Raw genomic sequence first — 16,200 nt, forward strand, 5'->3', positions numbered from 1 at the left:
GGAGGTGGTAATGGGACAGGAAAGAAAGCATGCCTCCAGAGGAGGTGTAAACGGCAACAGCAGAATCATCAACAGGAGTTGCCATGCGAAGAAATTGGAAGTAGTGGCTATGGTTTGGGGAGGATGTGGCGCAAGGACATTATCATTGGACTAGTAATCCAGAGACCCGGTGTAATGCTATGGAGGCCCAGGTTCAAATCCCACCACGGCACATTGGCTTTGCTCTCACTTCTGGTGATGTGGTAGAGTGAGGATAGATTACAGAATGATATAGATGGACTGGTCAGATGGGTAGAACAGTGGCAAATGGAGTTTAACACTGAAAAGTGTGAGATCGTGCATTTTGGTAGAGCCAACAAGGCAAGGGAATATACAATGAACTGTAGGATGCTAGAAAGCACAGAGGTTCCATCTCTACAGAGGGCCTTGGGGTGCATGTCCAAAGATCACCATGAAATCATATCAATAAAAACCCATCTGCTTCATGAATGTTCTTTAGGGAAGGAAATCTGTCATCCTTGCCTGATCTGGCCTACATGTGACTCCAGACCCACAGAAACGTGGTTGACTCTTAAATGGCCTACATAGTACCACCTTCTCAAGGGCAATTAAGAATGGGCAATAATTGCTGGCCCAGCCAGTGGCAGCCACGTTCCCTGAATCAATAAAAAATTATTGAACTCAATGTTGAGTCCCAGAGGCTGTAAGTACTGAATCAAAAGGTGAGGTGCTGCTCATCAAGCTTCTGCTGAACTTGATTGAGACAATGGAAGTGGCGGAGGTCAGGGTGGGAGTGGGGTGGAATATTGAAATGTCAGGAGACCAGAAACTCAGGGTCACACCTGCAGATTGAACGGAGGTGTTCGGCAAAGTGAGCACCAATTTGGGTTTGATCTCCCCCATGCTGAAGAGACCACACTGTGTCATAGGCAGAGTTTTACAACACAGAAAAAGGCCCTTCAGCCCATCAAGTCTGTGCCAGCCATCAAAAACCTATCAATTCTCATCCCATTTTCCAGCACTTGACCGAAAGCCTTATAAGCTATGATGTTTCAAGTTTCAAGTGGTCACCTGAATGCTTCTTAAATGTTGTGAGGGTTCCTGCCTCTACCAACCTTACAGGCAGCGAGTTCCAGATTTCCATCACCATCTGGGTACAAAGGTTAACCTCACATGCCCTCTAAATCTCCTGCTCCTTACCTTAAATCCATGCCCCTTGGTTATTGTCCTCTTTACTAAGGGGAAAGGTTTCTTCCTACCTACCGTAGCAATGTCCCTCATCACTTTGTATACTTCAATCAGGTCCCCCCCCTCCTCCTCTCAGGAAAGCCAACCTATCCAGCCTCTCTTCATAGCTGAAACGTTCCAGCCCAGGCAACATTCTGGTGAGTCTCCTTTGCCCCCTTTCTAGTGCAATCACATCCTTCCTATAGTGTGGCGGCCAGAACTACACACAGTACTCGAACTGTAGCCGAATGAGCATTTTAAACCGCTCCATCATAACGTTCCTACTCTTCGATTCAATGCCTCGGCTAATAAAGGCAAAAATATCATATGCCTTCTTAACCGCCTCATCTACCTATTCTGTTGCCTTCAGGGATCTTTGGACATGCACCCCAAGTCCCTCTGGTCCTCTGTACTTCCTAGCGTCCTATAGCCCATTGCATATTCCCTTGCCTTGCTGGTCCTCCCAAAGTGCATAATCTCACACTTTGCTGTGTTAAATTCCATTTGCCACAGTTCTGCCTATCTGACCAGCCCATCTATATCATTTTGTAATCTATCCTCGCACAGCACGGTAGCACAGCGGTTAGCATGGTCGCTTCACAGCTCCAGGGTCCCAGGTTTGATTCCTGGCTTGGGTCACTGTCCGTGTGGAGTCTGCACAGGTTTCCTCAGTGTGCTCCGGTTTCCTCCTACTGTCCAAAGATGTGCAGGTTAGGTGGATTGGCCATGCTAAATTGCCCTTAGTGTCCAAAAAGGTTAGGTGGGGTTACTTGGCTACGGGGGAAGTGTGGGCTTAAGTGGGTGCTCTTTCCAAGGGCCGATGGATCTGACTCGATGGGTCGAATGGCTTCCTTCTGCACTGTAAATTCTATCATTTACCACATCACCGGAATTGAGAACAACAAACACTGTAACTAAATCGAAAGGGTTACAAGTGATTTGCCTGGAAGTAATTTGGGGATCCTGGGCAGTACAAAGAAGGTAAATGGACAAATGTTGCATTTCCGGTAGTTGCAAGGGAGCTGCCATGGGACGGACACACACACACGCACACGGCCACACACACACACACACAGTCATTCCCTCTGGCACTCTGCCCTCTGCACCGCACCCCTGACCCAGTCGGTGCCCTGCACCAGGAGTGGGGACCTCTGGCCCCGGAACCAACTCTGCCATAAAAGGTACTGGTGGCTGGCCCTACAGGTGCCAGTTGTACGCTCTGCGGCTTCTGTCCGGAGCTCTCCTGTGGGATCTACTGTGGCCGTCTTCCTTGGTGGGCCGCTTGATGACCCGCCATCTGGGTGCGGGGACACCGATACGGCGGGTAACCACGGGCCACGGTGGGCGGTCAGTAGGGGGGGTGCACAGTAGGATAGCTGCCTTACAGGCCATGCCAATTGCCGGGGGGTGGGGGGGTCATCACCCCGACCCCACGCCTGATCCCCCGCCACCCCTCACAACGCCGCCTGCCCTGGCAGAAGCCTCCCCAGCCAGTGTCAGCACCCCAAGGCCACGGTTGCGCCTTTGGAAACATGTCCTACCTCCTCGCCCTCCAACGTATCGTGTAGAACGTGTTCGCACCACTATCAGTGGGACGGAGCATGTCATTCCGTTTGGTGTACGGCACCGGTCGCAACCTTCGGCTGATCGGGGGTTCTCCACCCAATCGTATTTCCCGATTCCCATGGTCTCAAAAACACGACTTTTACAACTATCTATATTTACATGGTATCTGACAGAAAAAGACTTTGCCCAGCAGTATGCGTCTGGATTGAAATCCGGTCACAGGGTCAATTTCCACTCTCTGATCCGGAGACAGATCTTTGCCTTTGTAGATGTCCGGATCAGAAACTAGTAGAGCAGGAATTGAACACCAGACTCATGGACTCAGCGACACATTGGTGAGGGTTTTTAACCTACAAACATCCCACAGCTATCAGGTGTTTTCCACATAAACATCTTCCATGGGGTGTCCACTGAAGAATACTTTTTTTTTTAAATGGACAATTACTGATACTAATGCAGAGGGAGAGATACAGGAGATTGAAGTTGCATTTGAATATCCAATGATGGAGCAAATGGAAATCAGAGATGAAGAAATGGTCAGAATCAGAGGAATGCGGAATCAGAGGACTGTGGAATTCCAAGTGTTGCTGAGCTGGAGGAAGTTTACAAACCCGGCGGGAGTCAGTAGCCAAAATGTGTACATTGTTTCAAATTATGACAGTAGGTCCTCGACGATCCAAACACCAAACTTACCCTGCAATCCTGATGAGGAAACTGTCCACTTTCTCCAGAACATTTGACGACATGAAGCTGGGCAGCTCTGTGGATCCTGCGGTCAGCGACAGCGGTGGCATGTGTTGCAGTGCTTTCCTGAAGGGGAAAGAGCAGCAAATAATTCTTCTGAAATCAAGATTGTTGGTGCCAACTGACGGTTGAGTAAAAAAAAGTTACTCTGCATCAATATTTATCACGGGAGATTGGGAATCCTCATCCCTGGCCCAAATGGAAGTATTTTGAATGAAAGAATTAGAACTGCTTACTGGGTAATTCGTAGGACATTTTGTGCCAGGTCGGGGTTTGTTTCGATGGAAGCAGTCACCAGCGTTGTGAGTAAGGTCAAGTACCAAATCGCAGAAGCATCAGATACTGACACTCCAGGTTTCTTCACAACCTGGTATCCCATAGTCTTTAGTCCATGAATCCTTGTGTCGCAGCCGTCACCATGACAACGTTTAATATTTATCTGTACAACTTATTAGAAAAAAGACCAAAAAAATTACTCCACTTATTTTCTTATTTTGCATAATTAGTTGAACGCTTTTTACATAATTTGTTCTTAATCATGAAAATGCTTGGGCTAATAAAGAAATCTTAATAATTTTACACATCTGGTATTTATAATGGTCAGAACTCTGGAGAGACTTTAATGGCAATGGTGTCAGGTCATGCCCATGAACTTTCGCTATGATCATCTTTTGCCAACATTTAGTAATCATAGATGTGAGTACAATTTTGCACTGTGTATGAACTTTAGACCCCATTCACATACTGTACTCACGTCTAAGAGTTCACTCTATCTCAGTTTTGTATTGTCAGGTACAGCCCCCACTACTTCCCCACGGTAAGTCTGTACTCGAGCATTAATTTTCTAATGCATAAAATGAATGGGGAGAAACTCGTAGCCTGGAGGTGTAATTTTCTAGTGTGTTCCCTGGAGGGCTGCAATTTCCTGGAGGGGCTGCAATTTCCTGGAGGGCTGCAATTTCCTGGAGGGCTGCAATTTCCTGGAGGGCTGCAATTTCCTGGAGGGCTGTAATTTCCTGGAGGGCTGCAATTTCCTGGAGGGCTGCAATTTCCTGGAGGGCTGCAATTTCCTGGAGGGCTGCAATTTCCTGGAGGGCTGCAATTTCCTGGAGGGCTGCAATTTCCTGGAGGGCTGCAATTTCCTGGAGGGCTGCAATTTCCTGGAGGGCTGCAATTTCCTGGAGGGCTGCAATTTCCTGGAGGGCTGCAATTTCCTGGAGGGCTGCAATTTCCTGGAGGGCTGCAATTTCCTGGAGGGCTGCAATTTCCTGGAGGGCTGCAATTTCCTGGAGGGCTGCAATTTCCTGGAGGGCTGCAATTTTCCTGGAGGGCTGCAATTTTCCTTTGGCCCATCTTGTCTGCCTTGGCCATCAAGCACCTACCTATTCTAATCCCATTTTTCAGCACTTGGCCTGTAGCCTTGTATGCTATAACATTTCAAATGCTCATCTAAATGCTTATTAAATGTTGCGAGGGTTACTGCTCCTACCACCCTTTCAGGCAGTGAGTTCCAGATTCCCATCAGCGTCTGGGTGAAAAGATTTTCCCTCACATCCCCTCTAACCTCCTGACTATAAATATAGGCCCCTTGGTTATTGACCTCTCCGCTAAGGGGAAAGGGTCGTTCCTATCCACCTTATCCATGAGGTGTGCAATTTTATGGACATGTGCTACTGGAGGTGTGTAATTCCTTGCATGTTCCTGGAAGTGTGTAACTTCCTGGATATGTGTCCCTGCAGATGTGTAATTTCCTGGGTGCATGTTCCTGGAGGTGGGCAATTTCCTGGACTCATGTTCCTGGAGGTGGCAATGTCATTGTCACGTGTTCCTGGAGGAGTGCAACTTTCTGGACATGTATTCCTGGAGGTGGGCAATTTCATTGTCACGTGTTCCTGGAGTTGTGTAATTTCCTGGACGTGTGTTCATAGAGGCGGGCAATTTCCTGGCCGGGTGTAATTTCCTGGACCTGTGTTCCTGGAGGAGGGCAATTTCCTGGACCTGTGTTCCTGGAGGTGTGCAATTTCCTGGACGTGTATTCCTGCAGGAGGGCAATTTCCTGGACCTGTGATCCCAAAGGTATGGAATTTCCTGGAATATGTTCCTGAAGGTGTGGAATTTCCTGGGCGTGTGCTCCTGGGGTATGTAATTTCCTGGATGTGTGTTTCTGAATGTGTGTAATTTCCTGGATCTATGTATCTGGAGGTGTGTAGTTTCCTGGAGTATGTTCCTGGAGGTGTAAAATTTCCTGAGGTGATTGTGGCTTAAGGGAGTGAAACATGTCGCATTTACTGCACTAAGTTTGCTGATTGATACCCCAGGAAAGGGGCAAACGGGCGGATAAAAGCAGATTACTACAGATGGTGAAATCTGAAACAAAAACAGAAAATACTGGACATTAAAACCATAGAACCAAAGAAGTCCTACAGTGCAGAAGGAAGCAATTTGGCCCATTGAGTGTGCACTGACCCTCTGAAAGAGCACCCTACCTAGACTCACTCCTCCCTCCTCCCCCCCCCCCCCCCCCCCCCCCCCCCGGCCCGTAACCCCACCTAACTTGCATCTCTTTGGACACTGAAGGGCAATTTTTGCATGGCCAATCCACCTAAGGGGCAGCACGGTAGCATTGTGGATAGCACAATTGCTTCACAGCTCCAGGGTACCAGGTTCGGTTCCAGCTTGGGTCACTGTCTGTGCAGAGTCTGCACAACCTCCCCGTGTGTGCGTGGGTTTCCTCTGGGTGCTCCGGTTTCCTCCCACATTCCAAAGATGTGCAGGTTAGGTGGATTGGCCATGCTAAATTGCCCTTAGTGTCCAAAATTGCCCTTAGTGCTGGGTGGGGTTACTGGGTTATGGGGATAGGGTGGAGGTGTTGACCTTGGGTAGGGTGCTCTTTCCAAGAGCCGGTGCAGACTCGATGGGTCGAATGGCCTCCTCCTGCACTGTAAATTCTATGATAATCTATGAAACCTGTTCATCTTTGGACTATAGGAGGAAACCGGAGCACCTGGAGGAAACCCACAGCGCCATGGGAAGAAGGTACAAACTCCACACAGACATTTACCCAAGACCGGAATTGAATTCCAGTCCCTGCCGCTATGAGGCAGCACTGTGCCACCATCCCACCCGTATCACACAGCAGGTCTGACAGCATCTGTCAAAAAAGAAGGTAGCTAATCTTTTGAGTATGAATGACTCTTTGTAAAAGTTAGAGGGAACTGGAAATAGGGTCAGATTTATTGTTGGGTGGGACGGTGCAACCTGGAGGAGGGAACAAATTGTCCAGGTGGGATGGTGGGGGCACAATGATGTGGGAAAAACATGTCAATGAAAGAAATGAAAATGAATTGATAAGGGGTGAAGGTGGAGGAGATTTCTGGGTCCAGAAGGCTGTAATGTGCCCAATCAGAAGACAGGTTGTTGTTCCTCCAGTTTGTGCTGGACTTCACTGCAACATTCAAGCAGGCCAAGGACGGACATGTGGACATGGGAGCAGGATGGTGAGTTGAAATGGAAAGCGACAGGATGGTCTGGGTCCTGCTTGCAGACAGACCGATGGTATTCCACAAACCAGTCACCCAGACTGTGCCTTGTCTCTCCAATGTAGAGTAGACGCGCATTGGGAGCAGCGAATGCAATAGACCAGATTGAAGGAGGTGCACATGAAGCACTGCCTCATCTGAAAAGAGTGTTTAGGCCCCTGGATGGTAGAAGGGAGGAGGCAAGTCAAGCATCTGCTCTCACTGCAGTTCAGTTAAAGATTTGACTGTGAACAGACCAGAAGCAGATTTGCCTGTGAACAGCACAGGCAGGATAACAGGATAGGCAGCAGTGCTAACCAAGGTTAGCACTGCTGCCTCATAGCGCCAGGGACCCAGGTTCAATTCCGCCCTTGGAAGGAAACCAGAGTACCCGGAGGAAACTCACGCAGACACTGTGAGAATGTGCAAACTTCACACAGTCACCCAAGATCAGAATCAAACCAGGCTTCCTGGTGCTCTGGCAGCCACCCTGATATTTATATATAATGCTAAAGGCATCATAGAATTGCACAACACAGGAGGCCATTCTACCATTCTGATTGTGCTGGTCCATTGAAAGAAGTATTCAATTAGACCCACACCCCTGCTCTTTCTCCAGAGTCCTGTATTTATTTTCCTTCAAGTATCTTTCCAATTCCCTTTTGAAAGGATAATGCAGGATTTCAGGCACGTTCCAGTATAGAGTGCATCTATTTCACAAGTCTACACATATTGATAGGCCAAAGAAGATGGATGGTACAGTAGCTAAATAACATACATTCTGTTTCATCTGTAATGCCCAGCGACAATAATCAATGCCAAGGTAGCTACTTTCCTTCTTCCTGCTACAAGTTGTATTTGAGACAACTTTGTCAAACTAAATAGAATGAATTAAGAAAGGAGCTGTATTGTAAAAACAATGTACCACATACTTCTATGCATAAGTTATACATGATGACTTAGAACGTATCATGCAGTTTCTATCACCAACCATGTTAAAATTAATCTTCAGATTCCACACCAATGAGAGAAATTTGATCTAGACCTGGACTAAAAACCATGTTCATTAACTTTTTGTTTAATATGAGGCACATTTAAACTGGAATTTAATCTATTTCCTGATCTGAACCAAAGCAAAAACTCTGTACAATTACTTGGGTGGCTGATGTTTGCGTTTTCCAGTAGAGTGATGTACCCAGTCATGTTACTGGGAATACGGACATCACGGATTTCCTGTAGATTGCTGGGGCTCCTCCCCAAGGACACGGTCACCTGCTGTGGCATGTAACTCTGATCACTAGCTGAGACTGCGATTGATAGGTGCTTCAGTACAACATCAGGCTTTAACCGCAACCTACAAAATAAAAAGCAAATTTGTTCTACCTTGTCCATTTTTCTTTGAAAATAAGACAAACATAAACACACAATGCACACCGGTGAACAAAGAAACATTTTATTTCTTCTTCCGGCACCTCGCTCATCAGTCCAGAGTTTGACAAGTGCCGGTCTTGGTGGGGGTGGGGCCTTTTGTTTCTGAGCAGGGGGTGGGGGGGGGGGGGGGGGGGGGGGGGCACAGAGAAAGAGAAACAAAAAGAAAGTAATCAACATGAACCTCTTCCAAACATCTTTTGACGGTGATTTAATAAAGAGAAAAACAGAATGCAGACACTTGAACCCAAACAAAATCAGAAAATGCTGAAACACTTCAGTCAGCATCTGTGGAGGGAACAGACAAGTAACATTTCAGGTGTGGACCCTTCAATGCAAAGCCTCTGATGAATGGTGCAATAAAGATGATAAAATAGTCGTAAGAGTTCAGTACCAAGAAAACAAATTTCAGCAGAACAGGAGGGCTACTGGACCCTTTCAGCCCACTCCTCTCTCAGGGTATGATCTTTCCTATTTGGTGTTATCTTCCCATATGCATCCCATTTTCTTGTTTTCTCCTCATATTTTTATATTCTTCTTAAACCTTAATTGTCAAAAAAAAATTCAAAATGAATGGTGGGAAGGTATTCCACCTTTCAAATCCACGATCGCTACCATCTAGAAGAGCAAGTGCAGCAGATACATGGGACGGTCACTACCTGCAAGTTCCCCTCCAAGCTACACGCCATCCTGATTTGGAAATATATCACCGTTCTTTCACTATCTTTGGGTCAAAATCCTGGAGCTCCCTCCCCAACAGCACATTGGATGCACCTATGCCACATGGGATGCAGCGGTTCAAGAAGGCAGTTCGCCACCATCTTCTTGAGGGCAGTTGGGGATGAGCAATAAATGCTGGCCCAGCCAGTGATGCCCATGTCCCATGAATGAATTTTTTAAATTTCCAAAGCTATTTTGCAAGAAAACAATATTTTTCTCATTTCTCCCTTTTTAGCTCAGTATTCAAACAGCCTCTTGACTTCACTGTATTTACCAACTGAAATTGTCAATGTTTATCTGTCCATCTATCAAGTGGTCCCTCAATCTTCTCAATTCAATCAAGGACAGCCCAGGCTGCTCTTAGCTTCCATCATAACTCTGGACCCTTGTTAACTCTGTGTTATACTTTTGCCAAACACAACCTCTCTCTCCTACACTGGGGAACCCAATATTGCATTCATTACCCTCTCCAGGATTCATTCCAGATATAACACAGTTACAAAGAATTTAATAGCACAGTGACCTTGCTTGGAGTAAGTGCCTGTGCCCTGAAAAACAACGCAAATTTATACAGGGAAGGAAACAAACGAACAGACAAGGTAAGGAAGATTAAAAATAATCTGGGCACACCAGTCTATAAGGTGGTATGTGTGATTGAGTCTAGTCTGACTGTAAAGCTACAACATGCAGAGTGAGGGCAGGAGAAGAAATCAAGCAAGGATGCAGGAAAGGAAGCCAAGTGAATCCCAGGTTATGCAGGGAAGTTTAGACTCTACAAAAGCAGCACTGGATGCCAATGAGGTGAGGAAGACTTCATGGTTTTGGGAGAAAAATGTAACATTTTCACGAGTTTGATGACCCAATAAATGATCATAATTAGCTGTGCCAGAAAGCAAAATGGCAGCACGGATCACTTTGGAAGTTATAATGCCTGCCGCGACTGAAATTGCAGCCCTTAAGTTCATCAGTTTGTGGGATCTTCGATCCGCATTGCAGCAAATCAGTATGATCAAGCTGCTTATTTGATCCCAAGATCAGTGTGATTTTTTTTTTCTCTGGAGACAGTTTTAATATACATTGGTGCAAATTTAATGTGTGGCGTGTTATATGTGAAACTTAATTATGCAGATAAGTGTGACAGGATCAGTCAGAATGCTCTGTGGCTGAACAGTTTTATGACACACAACATCTAGGCTCATGAATGTTACATCAGCAGTTTCCAAATTAACATTTGTGGAGCATCTATGGTCATGTGGAAGGTTTTGCTTTCCAGGCCCAACATTGCCATTGAAATTAATTTTGTTCATTTCAACTTCTAAGTGTGCTCAAAAATTACCCTTGTTTAGACCATAAGACCCTAAGACATAGGAGCAGAATTAGGCCACTCGGCTCATCGAGTCTGCTCCGCCATTCAATCATGGCTGATATTTTCCTCATCCCCATTCTCCTACCTTCTCCCCAAAACCCCTGATCCCCTTATTAATCAAGAACATATCTTCCCGTAACAGCCTCCCCGAACAGGCGCCGGAATGTGGCGACTAGGGGCTTTTCGCAGTAACTTAATTTGAAGCCAACTTGTGATAATAAGCAAGTTTAATTTCATTTTTCATTTCATCTCTGTCTGAAAGACACTCAGTGATTTGGCCTCCGCAGCCTTCTGCGGCAAGAGTTCCACAGATTCATCACCCTTGGGCTGAAGAAATTCCTCTTCATCTCTGTTTTAAAGGATCGTCCCTTTAGGTGGCGCAGTAGGGTGAGGGGACAAATGTTTTGTGGATACTTACAAGGAACGTAAGGTAATTTATATCAGAAAAAAAGGTATTGGAAAATCCTCCAAAATTAGAAGCTAACAGGACCCGATGGTCTACATCCTTGACTAACTACAGAAATAACGGAGACAGTGGTTATGATTTTCCAAAATTCCTCGCATTCTAGAATGGTTCCAGCGAATTAGAAGTATAAAAATATTTAAGAAAGCAGGAAGCGAGTAAACAGGGAAAAAGTCAAAAGCTATTATTAAGGAAGTCTTAATCATGCACTCAGAGAATCATAATATGATCAGATAAAGTCAAAGTGGTTTTATGAAAGGAAAATCATATTAGACACGAGGATTGGGGGAGGGGATCAAATCATTCCAGACTGAGATGAGGAGAAAGTTCTTCAATCTTTGGAATTCTTTAACCCAAAGGTTGTAGACATTTCATCATTGAGCAAACTTAAGTCAGCAAATGATACATTCTTGGTCTCTGGGAATCGGGCATTGTGCTGCATGGGTGGCAATGAGAAGTCAAGAGAGAAGATCAACCACGGATTGGCAAGGTAGGCTAGAGGACGCATATGGTCCATTCCTGCTCCTTATATACATTCTTACGTCATTATGCGGGAGCATTGTAGTTATTTTACTAGAGACTGGGAACAGAGCGCTAGATTGGATTTCCCGCAGTGATGTCACGATTCCAATCACGAGCATGGGGCGAGAGGAGCAGCAGCGGGGTGAGGGGAGCAGCAGCGGGGCGAAGAGGAGCAGCAGCGGGGGAGAAGAGGAGCAGCAGCGGGGGAGAAGAGGAGCAGCAGCGGGGAGAAGAGGAGCAGCAGCGGGGGGAGAGAAGAGCAGCAGCGGGGAGAGGGGAGTAGCAGCGCGGCGAGAGAGGAGCAGCAGCATGGAGAGAGGAGCAGCAGCATGGAGAGAGGAGCAGCAGCATGGAGAGAGGAGCAGCAGCGGGGAGAGAGGAGCAGCAGCGGGGAGAGAGGAGCAGCAGCGGGGAGAGAGGAGCAGCGGCGGGGAGAGAGGAGCAGCGGCGGGGAGAGAGGAGCAGCGGCGGGGAGAGAGGAGCAGCGGCGGGGAGAGAGGAGCAGCGGCGGGGAGAGAGGAGCAGCGGCGGGGAGAGAGGAGCAGCGGCGGGGAGAGAGGAGCAGCGGCGGGGAGAGAGGAGCAGCGGCGGGGAGAGAGGAGCAGCGGCGGGGAGAGAGGAGCAGCGGCGGGGAGAGAGGAGCAGCGGCGGGGAGAGAGGAGCAGCGGCGGGGAGAGAGGAGCAGCGGCGGGGAGAGAGGAGCAGCGGCGGGGAGAGAGGAGCAGCAGCGGGGGGAGAGGAGCAGCGGCGGGGAGAGAGGAGCAGCGGCGGGGAGAGAGGAGCAGCGGCGGGGAGAGAGGAGCAGCGGCGGGGAGAGAGGAGCAGCGGCGGGGAGAGAGGAGCAGCGGCGGGGAGAGAGGAGCAGCTGCGGGGAGAGAGGAGCAGCAGCGGGGAGAGAGGAGCAGCTGCGGGGGAGAGAGGAGCAGCAGCGGGGAGAGAGGAGCAGCAGCGGGGAGAGAGGAGCAGCAGCGGGGAGAGAGGAGCAGCAGCGGGGAGAGAGGAGCAGCAGCTGGGAGAGAGGAGCAGCAGCTGGGAGAGAGGAGCAGCAGCTAGGAGAGAGGAGCAGCAGCTGGGAGAGAGGAGCAGCAGCGGGGAGCGAAGAGCAGCAGCGGGGAGAGAAGAGTAGCAGCGGGGCGACAGGAGCAGCAGCGGGGCGACAGGAGCAGCAGCGGGGCGACAGGAGCAGCAGCGGGGAGAGAGGCGCAGCAGCGGGGAGAGAGGCGCAGCAGCGGGGCGACAGGAGCAGCAGCGGGGAGAGAGGCGCAGCAGCGGGGAGAGAGGCGCAGCAGCGGGGAGAGAGGCGCAGCAGCGGGGCGAGAGGAGGAGCAGCGGGGAGAGAAGAGTAGCAGCGGGGCGATAGGAGCAGCAGCGGGGAGAGAAGAGTAGCAGCGGGGCGAGAGGAGAAGCAGCAGGGAGAGAAGAGTAGTAGCGGGGCGATAGGAGCAGCAGCGGGGAGAGAGGAGCAGCAGCGGAGAGAGAGGAGCAGAAGGGGAGAGAGAGGAGCAGAAGGGGAGAGAGAGGAGCAGCAGCGGAGAGAGAGGAGCAGCAGTGGAGAGAGAGGAGCAGCAGCGGGACGAGAGGAGCAGCAGCAGGGCGAGAGGAGCAGCAGCGGGGAGAGAGGAGCAGCAGCGGAGAGAGAGGGGCAGCAGCAGGGAGAGAGGAGCAGCAGCAGGGAGAGAGGAGCAGCAGCAGGGCGAGAGGAGCAGCAGCGGGGGGGAGAGGAGCAGCAGCAGGGGAGTGAAGAGTAGCAGCGAGGCGATAGGAGCAGCAGCGGGGAGAGAAGAGTAGCAGCGGGGCGAGAGGAGAAGCAGCGGGGAGAGAAGAGTAGCAGCGGGGCGAGAGGAGCAGCAGCGGGGAGAGAGGAGCAGCAGCGGGGGAGAGAGGAGCAGCAGCGGGGAGAGAGGAGCAGCAGCGGAGAGAGAGGAGCAGCAGCAGAGAGAGAGGAGCAGCAGCGGGGCGAGAGGAGCAGCAGCGGGGCGAGAGTAGCAGCAGCGGGGCGAGAGTAGCAGCAGCGGGGCGAGAGGAGCAGCAGTGGAGAGAGAAGAGCAGCAGCGGGGCGAGAGGAGCAGAAGCGGGGCGAGAGGAGCAGCAGTGGGGGGGGAGGAGCAGCAGCAGGGGAGAGGGGCAGCAGCGGGGGGAGAGGAGCAGCAGCGGGGGGGGAGGAGCAGCAGCGGGGAGGGAGGAGCAGCAGCGGGGAGAGAGGAGCAGCAGCGGGGAGAGAGGAGCAGCAGCGGGGAGAGAGGAGCAGCAGCGGGGAGAGAGGAGCAGCAGCGGGGAGAGAGGAGCAGCAGCGGGGAGAGAGGAGCAGCAGCGGGGAGAGAGGAGCAGCAGCTGGGAGAGAGGAGCAGCAGCTGGGAGAGAGGAGCAGCAGCTGGGAGAGAGGAGCAGCAGCGGGGAGCGAAAAGCAGCAGCAGGGAGAGAAGAGTAGCAGCGGGGCGACAGGAGCAGCAGCGGGGCGACAGGAGCAGCAGCGGGGAGAGAAGAGTAGCAGCGGGGAGAGAAGAGCAGCAGCGGGGAGAGAGGAGCAGCAGCGGGGCGAGAGGAGAAGCAGCAGGGAGAGAAGAGTAGTAGCGGGGCGAGAGGAGCAGCAGCGGGGAGAGAGGAGCAGCAGCGGAGAGAGAGGAGCAGAAGGGGAGAGAGAGGAGCAGAAGGGGAGAGAGAGGAGCAGCAGCGGAGAGAGAGGAGCAGCAGTGGAGAGAGAGGAGCAGCAGCGGAGAGAGAGGGGCAGCAGCGGGGAGAGAGGAGCAGCAGCAGGGCGAGAGGAGCAGCAGCGGGGGGAGAGGAGCAGCAGCAGGGGAGTGAAGAGTAGCAGCGAGGCGATAGGAGCAGCAGCGGGGAGAGAAGAGTAGCAGCGGGGCGAGAGGAGAAGCAGCGGGGAGAGAGGAGCAGCAGCGGGGAGAGAGGAGCAGCAGCGGAGAGAGAGGAGCAGCAGCGGAGAGAGAGGAGCAGCAGCGGAGAGAGAGGAGCAGCAGCGGAGAGAGAGGAGCAGCAGCGGAGAGAGAGGAGCAGCAGCGGAGAGAGAGGAGCAGCAGCGGGGCGAGAGGAGCAGCAGCGGGGCGAGAGGAGCAGCAGCGGGGCGAGAGGAGCAGCAGCGGGGCGAGAGGAGCAGCAGTGGAGAGAGAAGAGCAGCAGCGGGGCGAGAGGAGCAGAAGCGGGGCGAGAGAAGCAGCAGTGGGGGGAGAGGAGCAGCAGCAGGGGAGAGGGGCAGCAGCAGGGGAGAGGAGCAGCAGCGGGGGGGGGGAGAGGAGCAGCAGCAGGGGCGAGAGGAGCAGCAGCAGGGGCGAGAGGAGCAGCAGCAGGGGCGAGAGGAGCAGCAGCGGGGGGGGGGGGGAGAGGAGCAGCAGCAGGGGAGAGGAGCAGCAGCGGGGCGAGAGGAGCAGCAGCGGGGAGAGAGGAGCAGCAGCGGAGAGAGAGGAGCAGCAGCGGGGCGAGAGGAGCAGCAGCGGGGCGCGAGGAGCAGCAGCGGGGCGAGAGGAGCAGCAGCGGGGCGAGAGGAGCAGCAGCGGGGCGAGAGGAGCAGCAGCGGGGAGAGAGGAGCAGCAGCAGGGAGAGAGGAGCAGCAGCAGGGAGAGAGAAGCAGCAGCGGGGAGAGGGAGCAGCAGCGGGGCGAGAGGAGCAGCAGCGGGGGGAGGGGAGCAGCAGCGGGGGGAGGGGAACAGCAGCGGGGAGAGAGAAGCAGCAGCCGGGAGAGAGGAGCAGCAGCCGGGAGAGAGGAGCAGCAGCCGGGAGAGAGGAGCAGCAGCCGGGAGAGAGGAGCAGCAACCGGGAGAGAGGAGCAGCAACCGGGAGAGAAGACCAGCAGCAGGGAGAGAGGAGCAGCAGCGGGGAGAGAGGAGCAGCAGCGGGGCGAGAGGAGCAGCAGCTGGGCGAGAGGAGCAGCAGCTGGGCGAGAGGAGCAGCAGCTGGGCGAGAGGAGCAGCAGCGGGGAGAGAGGAGCAGCAGCGGAAAAAGAGCAGCAGCAGCGGGGGGGGGGAGGAGGATCAGCAGCAGGGCGAGAGGAACAGCAGCGGGGGGAAGAGGAGGAGCAGCGGGGCAGAAGGAGCAGCAGCGGGGAGGGAGGAGCAGCAGCGGGGAGAGAAGAGCAGCAGCGGGGAGAGAAGAGCAGCAGCGGGGAGAGAAGAGCAGCAGCGGGGAGAGAAGAGCAGCAGCGGGGAGAGAAGAGCAGCAGCGGGGAGAGAAGAGCAGCAGCGGGGAGAGAAGAGCAGCAGCGGGGAGAGAAGAGCAGCAGCGGGGAGAGAAGAGTAGCAGCGGGGAGAGAAGAGTAGCAGCGGGGAGAGAAGAGTAGCTGCGGGGAGAGAAGAGTAGCAGCGGGGAGAGAAGAGTAGCAGCGGGGAGAGAAGAGTAGCAGCGGGGGTGGGAGAGGAGCAGCAGCGGGGAGAGGGGAGTAGCAGCGGGGAGAGAGGAGCAGCGGCCGGGAGAGAGGAGCAGCGGCGGGGAGAGAGGAGCAGCGGCGGGGAGAGAGGAGCAGCAGCGGGGAGAGAGGAATAGCGGTGGGGAGAGAGGAGCAGCGGCGGGGGAGAGGAGCAGCGGCGGGGAGAGAGGAGCAGCGGCGGGGAGAGAGGAGCAGCAGCGGGGAGAGAGGAGCAGCGGCGGGGAGAGAGGAGCAGCGGCGGGGAGAGAAGAGTAGCAGCGGGGAGAGAGGAGCA

At 52.5% G+C, this 16,200-nt stretch overlaps 1 protein-coding gene across 3 annotated transcripts in view; it reads right to left on the minus strand.

The window, feature by feature from the left end:
* zzef1 (zinc finger, ZZ-type with EF hand domain 1) overlaps positions 1-16,200 on the minus strand; it is a 371,817-nt gene that overhangs the window by 301,308 nt on the left and 54,309 nt on the right. For all 3 annotated transcript variants that reach the window (XM_038813628.1, XM_038813629.1, XM_038813630.1), the window contains exons 5-7: positions 8,210-8,409; positions 3,774-3,984; positions 3,487-3,603 (exon numbers count right to left, since the gene is read on the minus strand). In XM_038813628.1, the coding sequence (XP_038669556.1) occupies positions 3,487-3,603; positions 3,774-3,984; positions 8,210-8,409 (528 nt within the window). The remainder of the gene's footprint in view (positions 1-3,486; positions 3,604-3,773; positions 3,985-8,209; positions 8,410-16,200) is intronic.

The sequence above is a fragment of the Scyliorhinus canicula genome, chromosome 12, assembly GCF_902713615.1.
Source record: "Scyliorhinus canicula chromosome 12, sScyCan1.1, whole genome shotgun sequence".
Classification (NCBI taxonomy): domain Eukaryota; kingdom Metazoa; phylum Chordata; class Chondrichthyes; order Carcharhiniformes; family Scyliorhinidae; genus Scyliorhinus; species Scyliorhinus canicula.